Source organism: Nasonia vitripennis, chromosome 5, assembly GCF_009193385.2.
Source record: "Nasonia vitripennis strain AsymCx chromosome 5, Nvit_psr_1.1, whole genome shotgun sequence".
Classification (NCBI taxonomy): domain Eukaryota; kingdom Metazoa; phylum Arthropoda; class Insecta; order Hymenoptera; family Pteromalidae; genus Nasonia; species Nasonia vitripennis.
Genome location: NC_045761.1, coordinates 5177988 through 5197649, shown reverse-complemented (window position 1 = coordinate 5197649; position 19662 = coordinate 5177988). Strand labels below are relative to the sequence as shown.

At 42.9% G+C, this 19662-nt stretch overlaps 1 protein-coding gene across 2 annotated transcripts in view; it reads left to right on the top strand.

The window, feature by feature from the left end:
* LOC100119960 (DE-cadherin) overlaps positions 1 to 18931 on the top strand; it is a 45093-nt gene extending 26162 nt beyond the window's left edge. The window contains exons 2-16 of one of the 2 annotated variants that reach the window (XM_031931666.2): positions 5851 to 5924; positions 6703 to 6844; positions 7049 to 7287; positions 7678 to 7701; positions 9791 to 9982; positions 10061 to 10350; positions 10726 to 10996; positions 11380 to 11959; positions 12038 to 12219; positions 12302 to 13354; positions 13455 to 13746; positions 13848 to 14095; positions 14223 to 14438; positions 14518 to 14851; positions 15002 to 18931. In XM_031931666.2, coding sequence (XP_031787526.1) covers positions 5851 to 5924; positions 6703 to 6844; positions 7049 to 7287; positions 7678 to 7701; positions 9791 to 9982; positions 10061 to 10350; positions 10726 to 10996; positions 11380 to 11959; positions 12038 to 12219; positions 12302 to 13354; positions 13455 to 13746; positions 13848 to 14095; positions 14223 to 14438; positions 14518 to 14851; positions 15002 to 15297 — 4433 coding nt within the window. In that variant the 3' untranslated portion in view covers positions 15298 to 18931. The remainder of the gene's footprint in view (positions 1 to 5850; positions 5925 to 6702; positions 6845 to 7048; positions 7288 to 7677; positions 7702 to 9790; positions 9983 to 10060; positions 10351 to 10725; positions 10997 to 11379; positions 11960 to 12037; positions 12220 to 12301; positions 13355 to 13454; positions 13747 to 13847; positions 14096 to 14222; positions 14439 to 14517; positions 14852 to 15001) is intronic. The other variant, XM_001603599.6, reaches the window with a different exon arrangement.
* Positions 18932 to 19662: the final 731 nt, after the last annotated feature.

The following is a 19662-nucleotide window of genomic DNA, read 5'->3' as shown; positions in this document are numbered from 1 at the left end:
TGCGCGAGCTGAGGGAGATGCACGTGTACGTGTGTACGTAGACACACACACACACACACACACACACGTGCTCGTAATGTAAGCTAGGCCGGCGCACACGCTGGTCTCTCAAAATTACGCCAGCCTGCGGGATGTAGCGCTCTCCCCTGTATGATAATGCAGTGCGCGCTATATGGCAGATAGAAGTCTCTCTCCGATGCTGCGCGGCAGCGTTCACGATGTCACTTGTTACTTCGTCGCCCGGCCCGTGCGATGCGCGCGGCGTAGTATTCTCTAGGTGTGTGCGTGCGCTGCTACGATAATAAACGGCATTATTGCGAGAGGGCTTGAGGTTGGTTATTTGATTTGGGATTTTTCACGGGGGCCGACGACGGCGAAATTGATTCACATTTACCCTTGTGTTCAACGACGCGCTGCACGTGCCGTGGCTGACACGCGCGATGTTATCCTTTGAATATTATTAGTTCCGAGGAGAGGGCGACGAAGCTCTCTTTTGCGCGCTGCTGATGCTCTCGCACGGTTATCCGGTGATACGCCTGGAATTTTATTCGCCGTGTATATTTCAACGCTTGTACACGGAAGTGTACCTCGTACGTTTATGATTCAGCTAATTGTCGCCGAGATCTGAATAGATGTTACGCATAGATATGAATTGGCAGAATATTTTACGTTACACGTGACCGCGTAGAATAATCTTTTTTTTATATCCGACAAAATCCGCCGGGAAATCTAATAAGAGTCGCCGCTTATATACGTCGAGTACATAATTCACGCGGTATCGACGTCATATATCGCGCCAGAGAAAGAGCCAGGACATAGTGCCGCGGCTACAGTAAAGATTTTAAGGGGGCGCCGCTCGTTTATATAAGTCAAAATTGGAACTTTTTATACGATCGTTGCAATTTTATCTGCGAGCTCTTCTTTGCCGCGCGCGTGTTTTATGCGCTCGCTTCTACTTGTAGTGCGCGGAGACCGAGAAAAGTGCTGTAATGTAATTGGATGCTATACGTGTACGACCGCCGCGTATACGCTTCTTCACTCGACTCTTCGCTCTTCATCGCCGCCAGAGTCCCGTCGTTAAAGTTAATAATGCCCATTGATTTGTTATAATAATAATTCGAAATCGGATTTGGCGCCCGCAATCGCGTTATATTGTGTTTTATGCATTTAATTCAATATACCGACGTTATGGAGTTTTTCTGTTAAATTAATAATAATAAAAGGATATAACGCGAAAATTTAATACCTGCGCGTCCGTCGAAAAAACAATCTCGCGATCACTCGTCGAAAACGGACAGGTTGAACACCCAGTCGTCGGAGTGTTCAAGTTATTTTAATATAATATAAAATCAATTTATACGAATTGTGTTACTGTTATTCAATATGTTTGATTTAAATTCAATGGTACAGATGAGAATTGCCACCTGAATAATAAAATTGGCGCATGTAAAAACATAACGCATATAGCCTTTTTTAAACATTACAAAGCGATTAAAGCTCAATTTGTCGTAATTACGGTGAAATTTTTTTATAAAAGTACTAAAGGACAAGGATTAGTGTAAACACGCGTAAAATAACAGGGCTTTCAAGACTTAAGCCAAACAACGTTGGAATTGAAGTTTAAAAGCGAACTTTATAAAGCTGCAAAATATCTCTGCGCTGCTTTGGCCGCGCGAAAAGTATTATACACCGCGCGCTTTACACTGCGGTAATACAACGCTATAAACTTAGTTTTGACCCAATAATACCTCTTTTTTGAAATACGCGAAGCTTTGCAAACTTTGGTGGTCTTGGTGCAGCCTTCAAAGATGTAATCGCAGAATTCCTTTGTTTAAGTATTGTTTATGCATATTTGACTAATGAAATCAAACGTAGAACTATTGGCCGTCCGTCATGGTGATAGCAGCTATGACGAATCAATTGGTATTAATTAATTTATTAATTTTTTTCATTAAAAACGATGCTTTAACTCGAAAATGTGTAGCTGATTATAACAGGATCGAATATTGCAGAATATTTCGTGTTCCGAGATAAATCTCGAATATTGAGTGTACACCTCGGAGTATACGCGAATAATTGCGTCGAAATTAAAATACGTGTATAATGAGAAAATTTGCGAAAAACATCCAGTAGTGCGTTCATGTACCTGAGAAAAGAAAAAAATGGAGCACTCCATCTCTGGAAACATTTTTTTCTTGTTCTGCATTGAGGACACGCAGATTACTACGAAATCAGCTTCGGCGCATAGATTTTTGGGCCATGCAAATTATACGTGAAAATTAGCCATTGTTCATAGAGGTACGATCGAAAGTACGGAAAAAAGAGCTTCAAAATTTGAAAAAAAGTAGATCGTTCAAAATTTCAGCTTAATTTCCCTGCATTTGAGTACACATTCTGTAATAATGTTCGTTTTGCGTTTGAAAAATTTTGCATTAAATCAGTAATCGACGAAAAATACCAATAAAAATGGCCTTGACTAAAAAAAAAACACAGCACGTAATTAATAACCTTGCAGTTCCGTCGACTGCGAGGAAGCCTAAAAAAAGCTCTCCATGAATTTTCATCGCACTCAGCCGTCGCGCATGCATATTCCTTTGGGTCCCTAGCGCAACAAGAGTAGCGGCTCGCACGTAGAGAAGAAAATTATTAAAGTTCGCGCCGTGTGCAGCACGTCCTCCGGCGTTTACGCATTAAGCTTCGCGGGCGCGACAAAGGGGCTTTAAAAGTCGCGCTCCGACAATAGGCTCGTCCTTTTTTCGCGCGCGCGCGCGCCTTTTCTCTTCCGCAGAGCCCAAACCTAATCAACGCTCGAGCGCGCAAGTACGACACGGCACAGCAAGAATTCGAGACTCGGCTTTCTCTCTCTCTCTCTCTCTCTCTCTCTCTCTCTCTCTCTCTCTCTCTCTCTCTCTCTCTCTCTCTCTCTCTCTCTCTCTCTCTAAATAATCCAGGCGAAATTGCGCCCAGCGCAACGGCAGCGCAGCAGCGGCACAAAGGAAAGCGCGGCCCACAAAGCTCACCCTCTTCTCGGCCGCACGTGACGAGGCCTGTAATTATCCGCGCGAATTCGCGGCTGACGACCCTGTCATTGACGTCCGGCGCTCCTTTCACGCGCGCGAGCGGATTTTCGACCGCCGCCCGCACATGCAGTAACAGCAGCAGCAACTTCGATGTGGAGAAAAAAGCTGCTGCCGCCGCGAAGCTTTCCACTGTACCGCCACTGCTGCTGCCTGCTAATGGTCCAGCGAATGATCAAATAAGACGCGGCTGCTTGTTTCCCGACACTACGGTCACAGTCTATACGTATACGCCGTAACAGCGAAGTCCTGTACGTGCCAAGGGCCGTGGCAGCGATTACTCTTCTAATTATGCGGGGTAACGACGAGCTTTTCTCTGCCCTCTGTTTTAGTTTTTCACGCCGCGCTCTCGCTGCCTGTGCCATGTTTGCGCGCGGCTGTTTATAATGACGAAGATCGAGCTTGCGCCCGCTGTTTGTTATTTTATGTGCCCGCGTCTACGATTGCAGAACCACTGCCTGCGTCTGTTATCCTGCGTGCTTTTCCAAGCACACACGCGCACACAGGATCGACAAGGTTCGCGCTCGGCGGTCTTTCATTATTTCGCAACAGTTAATCCGCGAGTGGGCGCCTCGTTCGCGTGGCAAAAATCTCGCGCGCCACGAGCGTGACGGTAATTGTAGGACAAGCGGCGGCGCGCACCGCGGTTTTGCCACTGCTCCGAGTTAATCCAGCGAAGAAGCTTTAAAGCTGCGCACGCGCAGACGGAATGCACAATCGGGGCCCTGCGGTATATATATATATATATATATATACCGCAGCGCGAGCACAATCGGGGCCCTGCGGTATATATATATATACCGCAGCGCGAGCTGTAGCCGCAAGCTCGCTTATTCGAATTATCGCGGTGCCGGTGGAAAAGCTTTAAATCTATTGGCAGTTCGTTTCGCGAAATTGACTGTTATGCTCGCTGTGTGCCCGGGAATGTCCGCGCGGCCCACTGTCAATTTTGAATGATATGCGATTGATTTGAAACCAGAACCTATATATATATACATATATATATATATATATATATATATATATATATATATATATATATATATATATATATATATATATATATATATATATATATATATATATATATATATATATATATATATATATATATATATATATATATATATGTGTGTGTGTGTGTGTGTGTGTGTGTGTGTGTGTGTGTGTGTGTGTGTGCGCCTGTGCCTATGTCAACTCGATCGATATAGCTTTATCGAATTAGTCATCGGTTAGCAGCAGAGCGGGGCATGATAAAGCGGGACGCGTTTATTTAATCCCATTTGAGACCCGGCCTAAATCTGGCGCCTAAATTACCCGTGCTAAATCGATAGTTTAAAACAAACGTTGACTTGCAAACGTATAAGTCGTCGATCGTCGCAATCGTATCTCGTCGCAAAACTGAATACTCCCAATTATTCACGCAAAAAGCTCGAACTGTCTCGAGCTACTGTATTCTCGGTTTCGAGAATTAAACTTCAGTTTTAAAGACCGATTTTCCAGCAAGTCAATTTTACGATCGCTAATATTCTCTCTGTTTTTCACCGATTTAGCTGTATCTAACAACTCGGCGAGCACTCTCGTGATTGGCTGTCATTTCGCTGCGCTCGAAGCTTTGTCACGTTTGCGAATTAAAAAAAGAGAGGGCGAACGAAAAGGCGTACACACACGCAGGTCTTGTGCTGGGGCACGCGCGTTAAAATTTAACGAGTCAGCGTTTACGCGGAATTTAATTGAATAGAGCGCGCGCGCGAAAGAGCGTATTGGCTGCAGAGGCCGCGGTGGTTTATTTATTTAACGACGACTCCAAAGCTGCACACTGCACTGTGCGCACAGGGAGTAGTATGCTGTATATCGATGAGCGAACAGATATATGATGCGTGCACGGATCCCGATCATTCCCGCTCGCTCGAGCTTTCATTCGCGCGCATCAGTCAGTCCATCAATTCGGATTGATTCGCGGAACGAAGAAACGTTTTGATCAACTCTATATACACGTTTGTTTTCTCATTCGCGATCGATCCGAACCTTGTTTTTCGCCAAACGAATCGCGACGTTTGCAGCGCAGCAATTAACGCCGTTTCGGTAAAATAAACTGTAAATCTACAGCGCGCGAGCGAGTCACGCGCGTGCATAGGTATCCCGATGAACACCGAGTCGTGAATCGCTTTTAAGCCAGGGCTGCCGCACTGCTCGGTTACGTGGAAATTGCTTAATACGCTGGGCTCCCTCTCTCTCTCTCTCTCTCTCTCTCTCTCTCTCTCTCTCTCTCTCTCTCTCTCTCTTTCTCTCTCTCTCTCTCTGGGTTATCAATTCCACCGACGATGTATACATGTATATACAAATAGCGATCGATTTGATCGCGTCCTGTGCATCTGCGCGCAATTTCAACGACGACATTTATGCGTCTATGTTCCTTCATCATTGTCGTTGTTTACATACGATTGATTAATGCCCGGCTTTGGCCGGCGCGCGACAACTGCACCCCGGCGTTATTATTGTCCAAATAATTCAGTCATGATTTCATTGTAATCGTTCGTTAAATATGAAATACACACAATATTACACATACTCTCGTCGAAAGCTCGTTCGCGCGTGCGAGAGCGAGGGATTTCGACGTTATTTTCTCTCCCTTTGCGGCGCGCGCTATTTAATCATCGTTTATTACAGTAGTTTCGATTGAAATCAGAGAGCCGGCTGGCTCTCGAACTCGCTTAATTGCTCTGCACATGTATATTCAATAAACTATTTTTTCTTTCTCTCTTTGTTGCAGCGGATACGACCAAGCTGAGGCATGCGAAGCACCTGGATCTCAGATCTCAGCTCAGAAGCGAAGATGATCTGCTGGTAAGTGTGCTTTTCATCGATCGAATCTTCGAAAATGTCCAATAACGCAATTTATAAACGCGCGCGGTTTCTTCGAACGATCACGCAGTGGGCTTCTTTGTTTGAAACATTTTTAGCACTGGAGTAGGCGCGCAGAGCTAGACGGTCGAGAGCTGCTCTGAATAATGCGCGCGGTATCTCGACTGCGTATTACAAAAGACACAGAATTCCTTTTAAAATCGCCTCCTTCCTTTCGAAGTGTGCATTGATTTGCCAGCCTTCCGCGATACTTACCGTTTTATATTTTCGCACGAAGAATAGGTATAAAAAGTGATACTATATATTTAATTCGTTTCCGTCGTGAAAAGCTAATGAACGGTTCTATATAACGATCAGCACAAATTTCGATGGATATAACGAAATGGTCGAATTCCTCGCTCTCGATGAGAAGGAAACCTGAATTTTTAAAATCTCCAGAAGTACAAAATTGCGACATCTGAAAGCGATATTTGAATCGTGCTCGTTGAACGCGGAGCCATCGCTCGATTTATTCTAGATTTTCGCTGTGCCAAATTCAAAAACGCGCTGCTTCGAGACAGCTGATTCCTCTCGGCTCTTCTATTTTCGCCTCTGAGGTATATACAAGAAACAAGCGCCTCAGCGAACGCGGAAAAATGCGTCTGATCGCCGCAACGAACGTTTACCTTCTATTTGCGAGAGCTTGATTCAATTTCGCTCTATATCGTCGTCCGGTCGGATACTCGTATGTGTACAATAAATATGTATCAATCTTTTTCAGATGAAGCTACGCGAGAACCACAACCACAAGCCCGTGTTTACGAACTGCTCGCGGCTGGTGGCGAAAGTCCCGGAGGAATCGATGCCGAACACCAAGGTCCTTACGGTGCACGCCGAGGACCGGGACCCACCCGAGGACGGAGGTAAGGATTTTTTTCTCTCTCTCGCTTTTTGAGCACTGCCTCAGACGGATCAGATTTTACGATCGCTGCAACGACTATTTTCCCGACGGTCTACTTCGTCGGCGAATATATGCGGGGTCGATGCAGCGTTTCGCAAATTCTCTGTGTTCTGTAGCCTGTCGACGGAAATTTAGATTTAGCCTGAACGATTTTTGTCTCTCGTAGGTACCATTACGTACAGCTTCGTCACGACCACCGGCGAGAAGCTCAAGTTCAAGATAGACAACACCACCGGCGAGATCACAACGACTCACATGCTGGACCGGGACGAGCCAGCCCGTGAGAAGGAGATCTACCTGACCGTACTGGCGACGGACAACGGCAGGCCTCAACTCGACGACGTCTGCACCTTCAAGGTCACCGTCACCGACATCAACGACAACGCGCCCGTCTTCGACAAAGTCGTAAGTATCGACCGGGGGGTTCATTCATCGCCACGATACACCTGATGCGCTCCCGAAGTCCCCGCATTTTTTGCTCGATCTCTCTTCTCTGTGTACCACCCTCTCTCGCGAGCTCCGCCACGAAATCAATGCAACGTTCGAGAGGACGATGCGCTGAAATATTCCGCGGATTATAACTAGCATTTAAAGCAGAAATCTAATAAAAGAGGAGGATCGCGTGCCCGCGTTATACTAGAGAATATACGCCCTACTTTTTCCCCGATTCTCTCCTCCCTCCTCGTCCAAAGCAGCGCCTTACTAATATTTTAACAAGCTTTGTCCCGCAAGAGAGAAAGAGGAAGCCCAGACTAACATGTACTTTTGCTTCGATTTTTCTGCCTTCGATTATAGGACTACTGGGGACCCGGGTCGAAGGTTGGTTTTCGAATTTTCTCTCTGTGTGTGCATCTTTCTCAACATTACACGCGCACAGTCACACACGAACACCACGTATGCGCAGCGCTGAGTGTCTGTCTGTCGCTGCATCAGTGTCGTGCTCACACACATTATAATGCGTGACGATATAAACTTTTTACTATACATATTATAGAATACTTGTTCTTTTGTGTGTCAATGCACTTTAATACGTATATAAATATAATTGTACACTATAGAGAGCCGCTGCAGACTTCGTGTCGAACTTTGACGCACATGTATAGCCGCACACACACACACCCGTGTATACATGCGATGATATGGCCCGTTTCACGTTCGAACTTTATAATGGTTCTCGCGATTCCAAAGTCAGCTTCCGGGAACTTCTTTGACGATTGACTCTCTCGATGCGCATTTGAGCGTAATTTTGTTCCCTGGCGCAAAAACAGTCAACAAGTTGCAGCGATTTTGTGTGCCAAGTGAACGTGAAACGCTGCCGCGCACTTGACGTGCTGTTTTTTTTTTTTTTTTTTTTTTTTTTTAGTATACTTTCACGAGTGTATAATTTATTCCTGCAAGTGATTTTTTTTCCATCATGCTTCGGTGAATCGGGCCGTTCATCGCGCCTTTGATATAACGCCAACATTATGCGCATAGATTTTTTTTCAACGTACCTACTTACGCACGCATGCTTATATAAATTAATAATGATAATCACGCACAGACCGTCTTTTTCATTTTACGCAGTCACCGAGATTCTCTCCTTTCAACCATAATATACGACGCCGCTCGTATAGTCCCATTTGTCCATTTCGTTTTAAGACTGTCCGTGCGTTGATAATATACATGGTGTATAATTCGATGTTGTGTCACTCGATGTCGTCTGCCGATGTTTGTTAACGCATATGTGTAGAATTTTGCAAACGTCGCTTATTCAAAGGTGTGCATACATATAGCCGGGCGTACGTGTGATTTGGGAAAATCGCTGTAGCATTAAAATCAAATATAGCTCAAATGTGCATGCACAGGTAGATTATTATCTACTGCAGTGAATAATGAGAAAATCGATGACACAGTAGCGTCAGCGACGGCGCGAGCGCGCTATATAGTCCGCACGTAAACACACGTTATATTGTGCTGCATGACTTCGAGGTTTACAAGTTCATTGCACTAGTGCAAATTTCTCGTACGGTCTTGTACCAAGCGAACGACTCTATACATATCATACACCTGTTCCGATGTAGAAGAAAACGCGAGTGTCTCTTTATGCTATGGCCGCGCTTGGGATTGATAGCAACTGACTTTATAATTAAATGAAACTCATCTCTTTCAGACTTGAAAACAGGCCGCGTTAAATATTCATGCTTTTGCCACTATGCACCGCCAACGAAGGGATGCTAATTATTAAATTCATTAAAATTAATAAGTTAATTTCGCAGCAATGTGCTCTCGGGACTCATTAACGTTACACTTCTGAAGACAGATCGTACATCGATTTTATTATTAATCGATGTTTGAAACGTATTTCGTTACGCATCGCGCCTGAAATTTCAAGTTTCGAGTAACGTGTAATATTTAATAGAGTCGCGTGTATTATATACTTAAAATCGCGCAGGGGTGTAATTTTCCGAACGAAATTAATCAACGGTTTGCTGTACACGGCTCGGCAGTAAGGGACAAAAAGCCGCGCTGGGTCAATCAGATCGGAAAACAAAATTTTCGCGGCTAATGGATCGCGCTCGCGGACTGAGAAAAGCTCGGGTCATTTATAAAAGCACGCTCTATTAAACAATGCATGTGGGTAATTTGCCACGTAGAGCTGCTGCTGTGTTCAGGGAGGTGAGCACGGCCGATATCAATCGATAAGCCATACAAGCTATAATAAACCAGCGCCAAAGACCATAAAGAGCGCACGCATTTTCATTATCCTAATCCCGCACATTTCCCTCTCTCTTGCTCTCTCTCTCTCTCTCTCTCTCTGTATTATACATCAAAGTTAACAAGAAAGACAAAAAGAGATATAGTTTCGTGCTCAGACGCAAGTGAATGGTTCTGTATACTGATCTGCTTTGCATTAAATTGTCAACAGTCGTACACGGAGTCGGTGCCGCAGGATCTGTCTATCGGCCGGGAAGTGATGAGAGTCTCGGCAACGGATATAGACGACGGCGTGAACTCCGTCGTCAGGTACAAAGTGAAGAGTCTCAAGAATCCCGAAGACGTAACTTACTTCAGGATCGACTTCAACACCGGTGTCATCTTCCTCAACAAAACGATAGACGTAAGTAATACAAGATCCCGTTGTTATATTGCAGTTTCAAAACTATAATGGTCTTGTTTTTTTTTTGTATTCACGCAGAAAGGTCCGGGCTACAAGTTCAGCTTGACGGCGATGGCATATGACCAGGGAATACCGCAGTCTAAATACAATGAAATTGATCTCGACATCCGCGTCGTCGAGTCGCACAAGAAGGCGCCCACCTTCTCGTATACGCCTACTGAGCCGATCATGCTGAAGGAAAACTTCAGCGACTACGAGGCGAGCATCGCCCGACTCGAGGCCCAGTCCAACATAGAAGACAGCGACTATTTTCTATTCGAGCTCGTTACCGGAAGGACCGAGCAGGCGAACAAGGAGAATACCTTTAGGTACGTCGGATACATAGAAGCACCTCTCTGGCCTTTTCAAACCGAGCAGTGTGAATTCTTTTTATGCAACCGTCTACTATGCGACGCTTCAAAGCCGAGAGTGTACTTTGAGCTTAGAAAGCCCGCGGCGGCCGAGGTCGTCTGTTTTGATCTGTCTTGCATAATGCAGTCGCGTTAATTTCTGTTTTCTGTCAGCACCGCGTTCCACGATTCTCGGACGCGACAAGATTTTGAATCGCAAATTCCTGCTTTCGGTATAGATACGGATAATCAGTCGCTCGCCATTGATACCAATTTGAAAGGATTATGAATTAAATTCAAATGTATGCACTCTCTGGCAAACAATTCACGCAAGAATGTCAATCCGAATTGCAGATTGGAATCCAACAAGAACGTCGCCCACATAAAGTTAGCCAAGGCTTTGGACTACGAGAGCAACACCGAGTACTCGCTGATCGTGCGCGTACAGAACAAGTATCAGCTCGGAGCTGAGACGATGATATACATCCAGGTGCTCGACGTCAACGACAACATACCCGTGTTTCGGGAAATAAAAAAGGGCAGCGTCCTCGAGAACGAGCCGCCCGGCACACCTGTCATGCAAGTTCGCGCCATCGATGCCGATGGCACCGCCGCTCACAATCAGGTAAGCTGCACGATTTCTCTTTGCCGCACTTTTTTACCTCGCGCCCTTTTCTATATAACTATTGTACCGGCTCGAATCGTATGACCCACTTTCTATCCTGACGGCAATTAGCCACTCGTTCAGCCGCGTCTTCCTCGTTAACGGATGTTATTGCCTGTTTCGCATCGATACCGTTTTTCGTTCCCCGGCCGCTGTACGAGGAAAATCCTATTTTTAGAACTTCGTGAAATGCGTTTCTCCAGGAAATTGAATATCGATGGTCCAGCTTTCAATTAATTGACTCTTTATCGAATGACATGACCGAGTTCAAACCATAATCGAGCGCACAGCGCCGTTATTCGCAGGACCTTTCTTAAACGTCCGCTCCTTTTCTTTCTCCGCAGGTCACGTATGCGCTGGGCAATTACCAAGATCTATTCGATATCGATGAGTACACCGGCAACATAACGACTCGCGTGACTTTTGATCGTGAGACCGAGTACACCTACACCGTCAAAGTCATCGCCACAGACAATTCGCCGTCGGCACTTTTCTCGAGCGGTGTGCACAACAAGGGCGAGCAGAATTTCCGCATCGAGATCGCCGACAAGAACGACAACCCGCCGCACTTTACGCAGCGCGAGTATAAGGCCAACTCGATACCCGAGGACGCGAACATTAACTCCTTGGTGACGGAGGTCAAGGCTCTAGACGCCGATACGGCGAGCCCCGTCACCTACAGCATCCTCTACGGCAACGTCGACGACAGCTTCTACATCGAGAACACGACCGGCAAAATTCGTGTAAACCAGAACCTCGATTACGAGAAGATAACACAGTACAATTTGACGGTCAGGGCCTTCGACGGCATCTACGATGATACCGCCACGGTCCGGATCTACATCGAGAACGTCAACGACAATCAGCCCGTCTTCGAAGCGTTCGATAAGAATCCTGTTATCGAAGAGGAGAAACTTGTCGATGGTATGTACCGTTTTTTAGCCAACCCTTCTTTCTTTACTTTGATGGGCTGATATTAACGCGTGACGTCATCGCTTTCAGGCTGCATAACAAACGTCGTGGCGTACGACCCAGACATCAAGGACAGAAGCGCGGATCAGCACATTGTTTACTCGATTCTTAGACCCGAGCATCAACCTCTCATTGAAATTAACAAGGACGGATGCATGAAACTGAAGAAACCTCTCGATCGCGATCCCCCACATGGTTATCCAGTTTGGACGGTAAGCAATCTCAATTAAAGATCAACTTATTCGTTGGCAATAAAGGAAAAAATAATACTTTATTTGCTTTATTTATGTGTAGATTATCGTGATCGCACAAGACGAGGATGGTGGTCAGAACTCGCTGCGTAACGTCGAGGCCGTCAACATCACTCTGACCGATATCAATGACAACGCACCTTTCCTGGACATGCCATATCCCGTCATCTGGGATGAGAACCAAGATCCTGGCAACATAACTGAGCTCAAAGCCCGTGACTACGATTCCGACGAGAATGGCCCCCCGTTCACCTACAAGATTGATATCGACTTGGCTGACAGTACCATACTCAGCAATTTTGAGATCCGAGGCAAGGACTTGTATGCTAAAGTACGCTTTGATCGTGAGGAGCGCAAAAGCTACGATATACCTGTGGCCATCACCGACAACGGCAGTCCTCCGCTGACTGGTACTTCTAAACTCACCGTCATCATCGGCGATAAGAACGATAACGAGATGATGGACGGATCGAGCTCCATTTTTGTCTACAATTACAATGGTGAATCGCCTCAAGTTGACATTGGCCGAGTCTACGTTACCGACCCGGACGACTGGGATCTCAACGACAAAACTTTCTCGTGGTCCGGCGAAGACCCCGATTACTTCAATCTAAACAAAACTACGGGAATGATTACCATGTTGCCGGGAATAGGCAATGGTACGTTCCTACTCAAGTTCACAGTTATGGAAGAGGGTGCCATAATCAAGAAGCACTATGCGTACGCGACAGTTAACGTGACGGTGAAGGAAATACCGAAGGAGGCAGTCGTGAAGTCAGGTTCGATTCGTTTTCTGGGAATCAGCGCCGAAGAACTAATCGCTCCAGGAGACTTGGGAATCAGTAAGAAGGATATTCTACAAGAGCGACTCTCTTCCATGTTCAATGTCTCGGTCGAAAATGTGGACGTGTTCACGGTCTTGCATTCTCCACACCATAACAAATCCGTCCTCGATGTGCGTTTTTCTGCCCATGGAAGTCCATACTATGCACCCGAAAAACTTAACACTATAGTCGTCACTCAATCGGAGATGATCGAGCGCGAGATGGGGGCCGATGTGCTGTTGGTCAACATTGATGAGTGCCTTATGGAAAAGGTTAGTGAATTTGCATATGAATTCTAGCAATTTTATTTTAACCTGCCTCTGGCGAAGTTTATTAGTCGAACAAATTTCTAATGTATTTATACTTGCATAGGTCCACTGCAACGAGTCCTGCAGAAGTTTCTTGAATATCAACAATACGCCGTCTGTCGTTTACACGAATACGAGCTCGTTCGTGGGCGTACGAGCGGTGGTCGATCCGCAATGCATCTGCCATGTGGCAGAGCCGATCGACTGCCTCAACGGAGGGACGCCCCTAGGCGCGCGGTGTGAGTGCCCACCGGGACTTGAGGGACCGAGATGCGAGCTGCTAGCCGTTGGATTCCATGGGGACGGTTATGCCATCATGCCATCCCCGGGACAAGCCTGCGACGATTCTTATCTCGGTGAGGAGGAGCTATTTTTCTTTCTCTACACCTGTGATTTTATTTTTCTTTCGTTGAGACTTGCAAACTTTATTTGCTAAACTCTGAATATTTTATTTCAGGACTAGAACTTACTGCCCATACTAAAGATGCATTGGTATTTTATTTCGGTCCAATGCGGTATACAGATAAGTTAGATCTTCAAGATTTTATGTCACTTGAATTGCAAGATGGAAATCCCGTTCTATATGTCGACTATGGCCAAGGAAGTATTATGTTGGATAAAGCAGAGAATTCAGACGGACGGAAGAATAAATTATTCTTAGCCGATGGAAAGCCTCACAGAATAGACATCTATTGGACAAAAACTGTAAGTAATTGTTAGAATAAAGTCACCTCACTCCCCGCAGGCGAATTCTATATCCTCACATGATAAAAATTAAAAAATAAATATTGCTAAAAAACAAAAAATATATTAACCAATTTTTGTTTTTCAGTCTATTGAAATGAAAGTGGACAATTGTGGACTATCGAGTTGTATGAGGTTGAAAGCACCGGTAGGAACCAGAGAATTCTTAAACGTAAATGGCCAATTCCAAATAGGAGGATCGTTAAATAACTTGGCCAAGTTGGGAGATCAGTTCAAATGGCAACATGTACCAACTGAACAGCGTTTCGTAGGGTGCATTCGAAATATGACAATGAACGGAAATGTAAATATATTTTATATTCTTAATCGATATAGATGAATTTATTTACATGCTAACTTATTACACTTACTCGTCAATGCAGACATTCAACTTGGGTATGCCGTCGTTATCATTAAATGCTGATCCCGGCTGTAGTACCGGCATGGCGAAAGCAGTGTCCTTCGGCATTGACACGAATTTCCTAGTAGCCATTCTCGTATGCATCGCTATTTTATTGATACTCCTGTTGGCCGTCGTTGTGCATAGGCGTAAGACGGATGACCTCTACAAGGACATGGATGACATCAGGGAGAACATAATAAATTACGAGGATGAGGGAGGTGGCGAGGTTGATACCGGTTATGATCTGAATGTATTAAGGTCCATATATGATCCACCTAACGACATGAAGATCAACGCCGTTAGTCTCGGAAGAGGTGATTACAGAAATTAATACGCACTATTAGAGCCTTATGCCAGATAACTAATAAATTGATATTAATGTATAAAATAGTAACATGGCAAATAGATTAAAATATACCGATATTTTTCATAACATCACAAAATGCATAATATTTTGTTTGCAGAGCCCGATGAGGTACCAGACATCTGCGGTTTTCTTGATGGTAAAAAAGAATGCTGCGACAAGGATCCCGATACCAATCCCTTCGATGATGTACGCCACTACGCCTATGAGGGTGAAGGAAATTCAGACGGTTCGCTCTCGTCTCTCGCTTCGTGTACGGATGACGGTGACCTCAAGTTTAACTATTTGTCAAATTTCGGTCCAAGATTCCGCAAGCTCGCCGATATGTACGGTGAAGAGCCAAGTGACGAAGAAAGTGAGGGCGTAGGTGACCGCGAGAGCGAAAGTTGGTGTTAAAATTGGACGTGAAAAAGAATGAGAGATAGAAAAGAGAATAATTAAACAAATTTTTCTTTGTCATTACGGCAAAGATTTCCCGATCGCGTTATGCATCTTTTTCGCTGTTTTAGTGCGAAAGTATAAATGGATGATTTTTCAAATAGAAAAGAAATTTGAAAAAAGGTAAGACAGTACTTAAGAAATGGACTGACGAACAACTCTATTCATGTGTAATGACGAGTTTCATTCGAGAAACGAAAACTATTTCAAGCAACGTTTGGTTCTTTGTTTACTCTGCTAATACGTTAGATTATTAGTAGAGTAAATAATTCTCATGACGTTTTTGAAATACTCAAAAATTTCTATGTAAATATGAACAACAGATAGAAAGGAAAAGATTGTGAGTACATGAAGATGCGCCAAAGAAATGATAAAAGGGCGAATGTACGATATTAACGGAAAGAAAACACGAGAGCGCCGATACTGATTCTATTCTCTCCTACGTTCGATCATAAGACTTTACCGAAGAAAATTAAACTGTAACACGGGATGAGAATATTTTCTTATCATGCGTATAACGCGCTCGGGGACGCTTACTAAGGGAGCTGCACAAGTGTCTTTTACGGTATAAACTTTTTTATACAATTTATTAGGTTTGTGTAGAAAATCAAATATTCGTATTATCTGTATTGTAGATATTTTGCATTTTTGTGTTAATTTTTTCCTAAGATTGTTAGGTAGCGGCAAAATTTTGGCAGACTGATTAAACAGTGTTCCGAGGTCAGCGAATTTTGATGATCTTTTCTTAAATGCTTGCTATCACACTGCAATATACTTCCAATCATTGCGATACTTTTCATACTTTTTTTGAAGCAGCTAAATTTTTAATAGGGAGATAAGTAAATTAAATGTTGATGATACAAATAGAACTATTATGCGTGTCGCATGTTAAAAGAGAAAAAAAAAAATATATATATATATACAATACATGTCATATATAAAAAATTGCAAGTTATTTTCCAGCTCGACAATCACAAGACAAGTTGGGAATATTCCTAGACTAACTTTTGTACACCAATATTTACTAAGTCTATTATGAGCACGAAAGTGTGAAAATTACAAAATAATCAACAAATATATAATAGCAGCAATGCTCGTATGTAAAATCGAAGGTGTAACGCGAAAGAAAGTAGGGTATTCTATATTGTGTTGTTAAACGACCTACGATAAGGCGTATTTAATTTATAAAAATAATATTTTAATAATGCAAAAGTAACAAAACAAGAGAACGAGACAATGTATGTGTGTTGAAAGAAGCATTTCGACATGACAGTCCGTGATAGAGTGAAATTGTTTCTTTTTTTTTTATTAGGCAAAGCCATGGTGTACGATCATGCGTCGTATCGATAACAGGGTGAATTCTTATGATCACGAATTAGCGATATTTCGATTAATTAATTATTAACTTGTTCATACAGCAACAGCGACACGCACTAGACACGTAATAATTATGTACGCGACGCGCATTAGTAATGTAAACTAATTGAGGGAGCTACGAATGCGTGATGAACTTAAAATTACGTATTAGATGTATTTACGCCAACGCTCTGACACTTGACAGCGTGCGTGAATTCTTGATCAACGTTTCTTGATTTAAGTAGATCAAATGAATGACGAAAATCCAGGGACGTAACCTGGTGCTTCAATTATAAAAAGGATATCGATAATCTGGCGTATCAATTTATCGTCGACGTGATTGCTGATTAAATTTATAACAGTATATATGAAATTCAGAATACATAATAATAATGTATTTCAACTTTGGCTCGTCGAAAGAAAAATTTCAATTCTTTTTTGTGTTCGAACAAACGAAATTCATTTATTTTATACAATTTTTGTTGTGTAATAAGGGAAATTTAGAATGACGTGTTTTTGTATTTTTTTAAACATATCAAATAAAAATGTATATAGTTATGTATATATGGCTTGATCTTACGCCTAATAATTTTTGATAAAAGTTACTTTGTTTAAATAGAAAACAACATTAACAAAGTGACTAGGTTTTTAAAATTTTTTGATTTTTTAAAACCATTTTGAGGACTTGCTTCTCGGCGCTCGTATGAATACAAATTACTATATAATGAAATTCCATCACCACTTTTTATATATATATATATATATATATATATATATATATATATATATATATATATATGCATACACACTATAAGAAAATTTATAAGAGCGACGAAGATCAAATGCCATAGCACGTTGTCATTGATTGTCAATTTATCGATACATACCATATATTAAAAAAAATTATTGAACGATATAGTATTATGTTCAAATAAGTTCGAGTCGAAATGTTTTTCTTGTTTGACTCGAAGGTGTTTGACGATTTTGTCCATGTCGATCGACAAAATACTTCCTATAACTAATACTGGTAATCATTTGATACGCGCATACTATGTTCATTCATATTCTCGTATTACTTAATATTATAATTAATACGTAAAGCGTTTATTGAGTATTGCGCCTGAGCGTTATAATTTTAAGCTTTTTGTACGATAAATAAAATGAATTTATTTATAAGGTTGCAAGGTCTTTCGATGACACTGCAAGCAAGCCGAAAGAGTATTTTGATCTCTGAAAGCGGTAAAACAATTCCAGAAGAAATAGTAGTTTTAATGTATATACATTGATATAGATATATAATAATTTTGTCTATGTAAAGAACGTTATAATAAATGTGAAAGAGTAACAAGTTTCGATAAATCGTATTGGAAGGGTAGATTATACCAAAGTTTAATCGTGTAACTTTTTTATCCATAATGACAAGTTGCAATATAACAAAAAAAAAGAAACACAGTTAGAGATAAAAAAGTTAAGATGATGGAGCTTTGCAATCGTGTGAGAGAAATTTTGTAACGCTGATTTCCGCTTTTCTCGAACTGTCGTTTTTTTTCAAGAATTACTTTTTGAAGTATAAAAGAGAAATAATAATAATGAAAATAAACATAAGTACATATATACATAAGTCGGCGCAATTTTCTAGTTGAAAAGTAAAAAGATTTTAGCGCACCGGCAAGTCCAATATGTATCGAACACTGCCTATACGTGTGTATGAATGATCATGTCGCATTTGTGGACTGCCACTTTATTATCGACGATCGAATTCTCGTCGAAAATCTGGCGGCCGCCTCACGAGCAATACGCTTCCATTATTACTGACTATGCTGTGTCGCCGCACCGCTAGAGCTAAGCAGCTATAAACCGGAAAAAAAAACAATCCGAGTACTAAATATGTATAGAAAAAAGGCGCGCGTACGAGCTGAGAATTTTCGCGAGTATGTGTTTAACTATACATATACAATAGAGAGGAGAAAAAAGTGCGAAAGTGGGTGAAGAATTGTGTAAATACGAGAGAGAGAGAGAGAGAGAGAGAGAGAGCCTAGACGTGCGTATGTAAGGGATGCGTTACATTATTGTATAGCGTGTACACGGGGGGCATAAGCCAATGAATATGTGATAGTCAACGGTAATAATACGATCGTTTACACCTTCACCCATTTACATCATCGATCCATTGTTAGCAAGCTATATGTAATTTTTCTTTTTTAAAAATAGAATAATAAATTGAAAATAATCCTAATTTCGCAACTGCCTCTCTTCTTTCGTCAACGCCCACAACGTATCCCTCGCCGTTTCACGATGACAGAGCAATTGGAAAAGCAGCTGTCAAAATTTCCACGACAGGTAGACGCAATAGGAATGAATTCTTATCTCTCTCTTTCGCGCACTTCCCGGCTTATAAGTATACGTAGAATCGTCGGGCTTGGGGGATTTGGAAAAATTAGGCTTCGCGCATTCTTATCGACTCCTCGCGTGAATTCCGGATTATATCCGGCTCGAGCTCGTTGACCGAATCGAGCGATGAATGGACGTCAATTGGAAATGAAAAATCGCGCGATACGATTTACGTACGTGTACACCGTATAGAGACACGAAAATCGCCCACGCGAGAGTCGCTTGATTGGTCATCTCATTGGCTTCGCTCGATCGCGAGATCTCACAGCAGCAGCAGCAGCAGCAGCAGCAGCAGCATCCCCTCGTGGCAAATGAAGAAGAAGCCTTCCGCCGCTCTGTGCGAGTTGTGAAACGCTCTCGCCTGATTTTGTGCGCGCTATTTCCATCACTGCGCGCATACGCTCTTCGATGTAGGCTTTTTCGTTTCATATTTCGAAAATCCCGCAGTTGGAGCGAAAGCTCCTGCGCGCCACTTTCAAAAAATCTAAACTTGTACGACCTTTCTTTCCAAATTTCCCTGTAGCCAGCATAAGGAGCCTGCATATCAGCATCCAGCCAGTGCAAATCGTCCGCGTC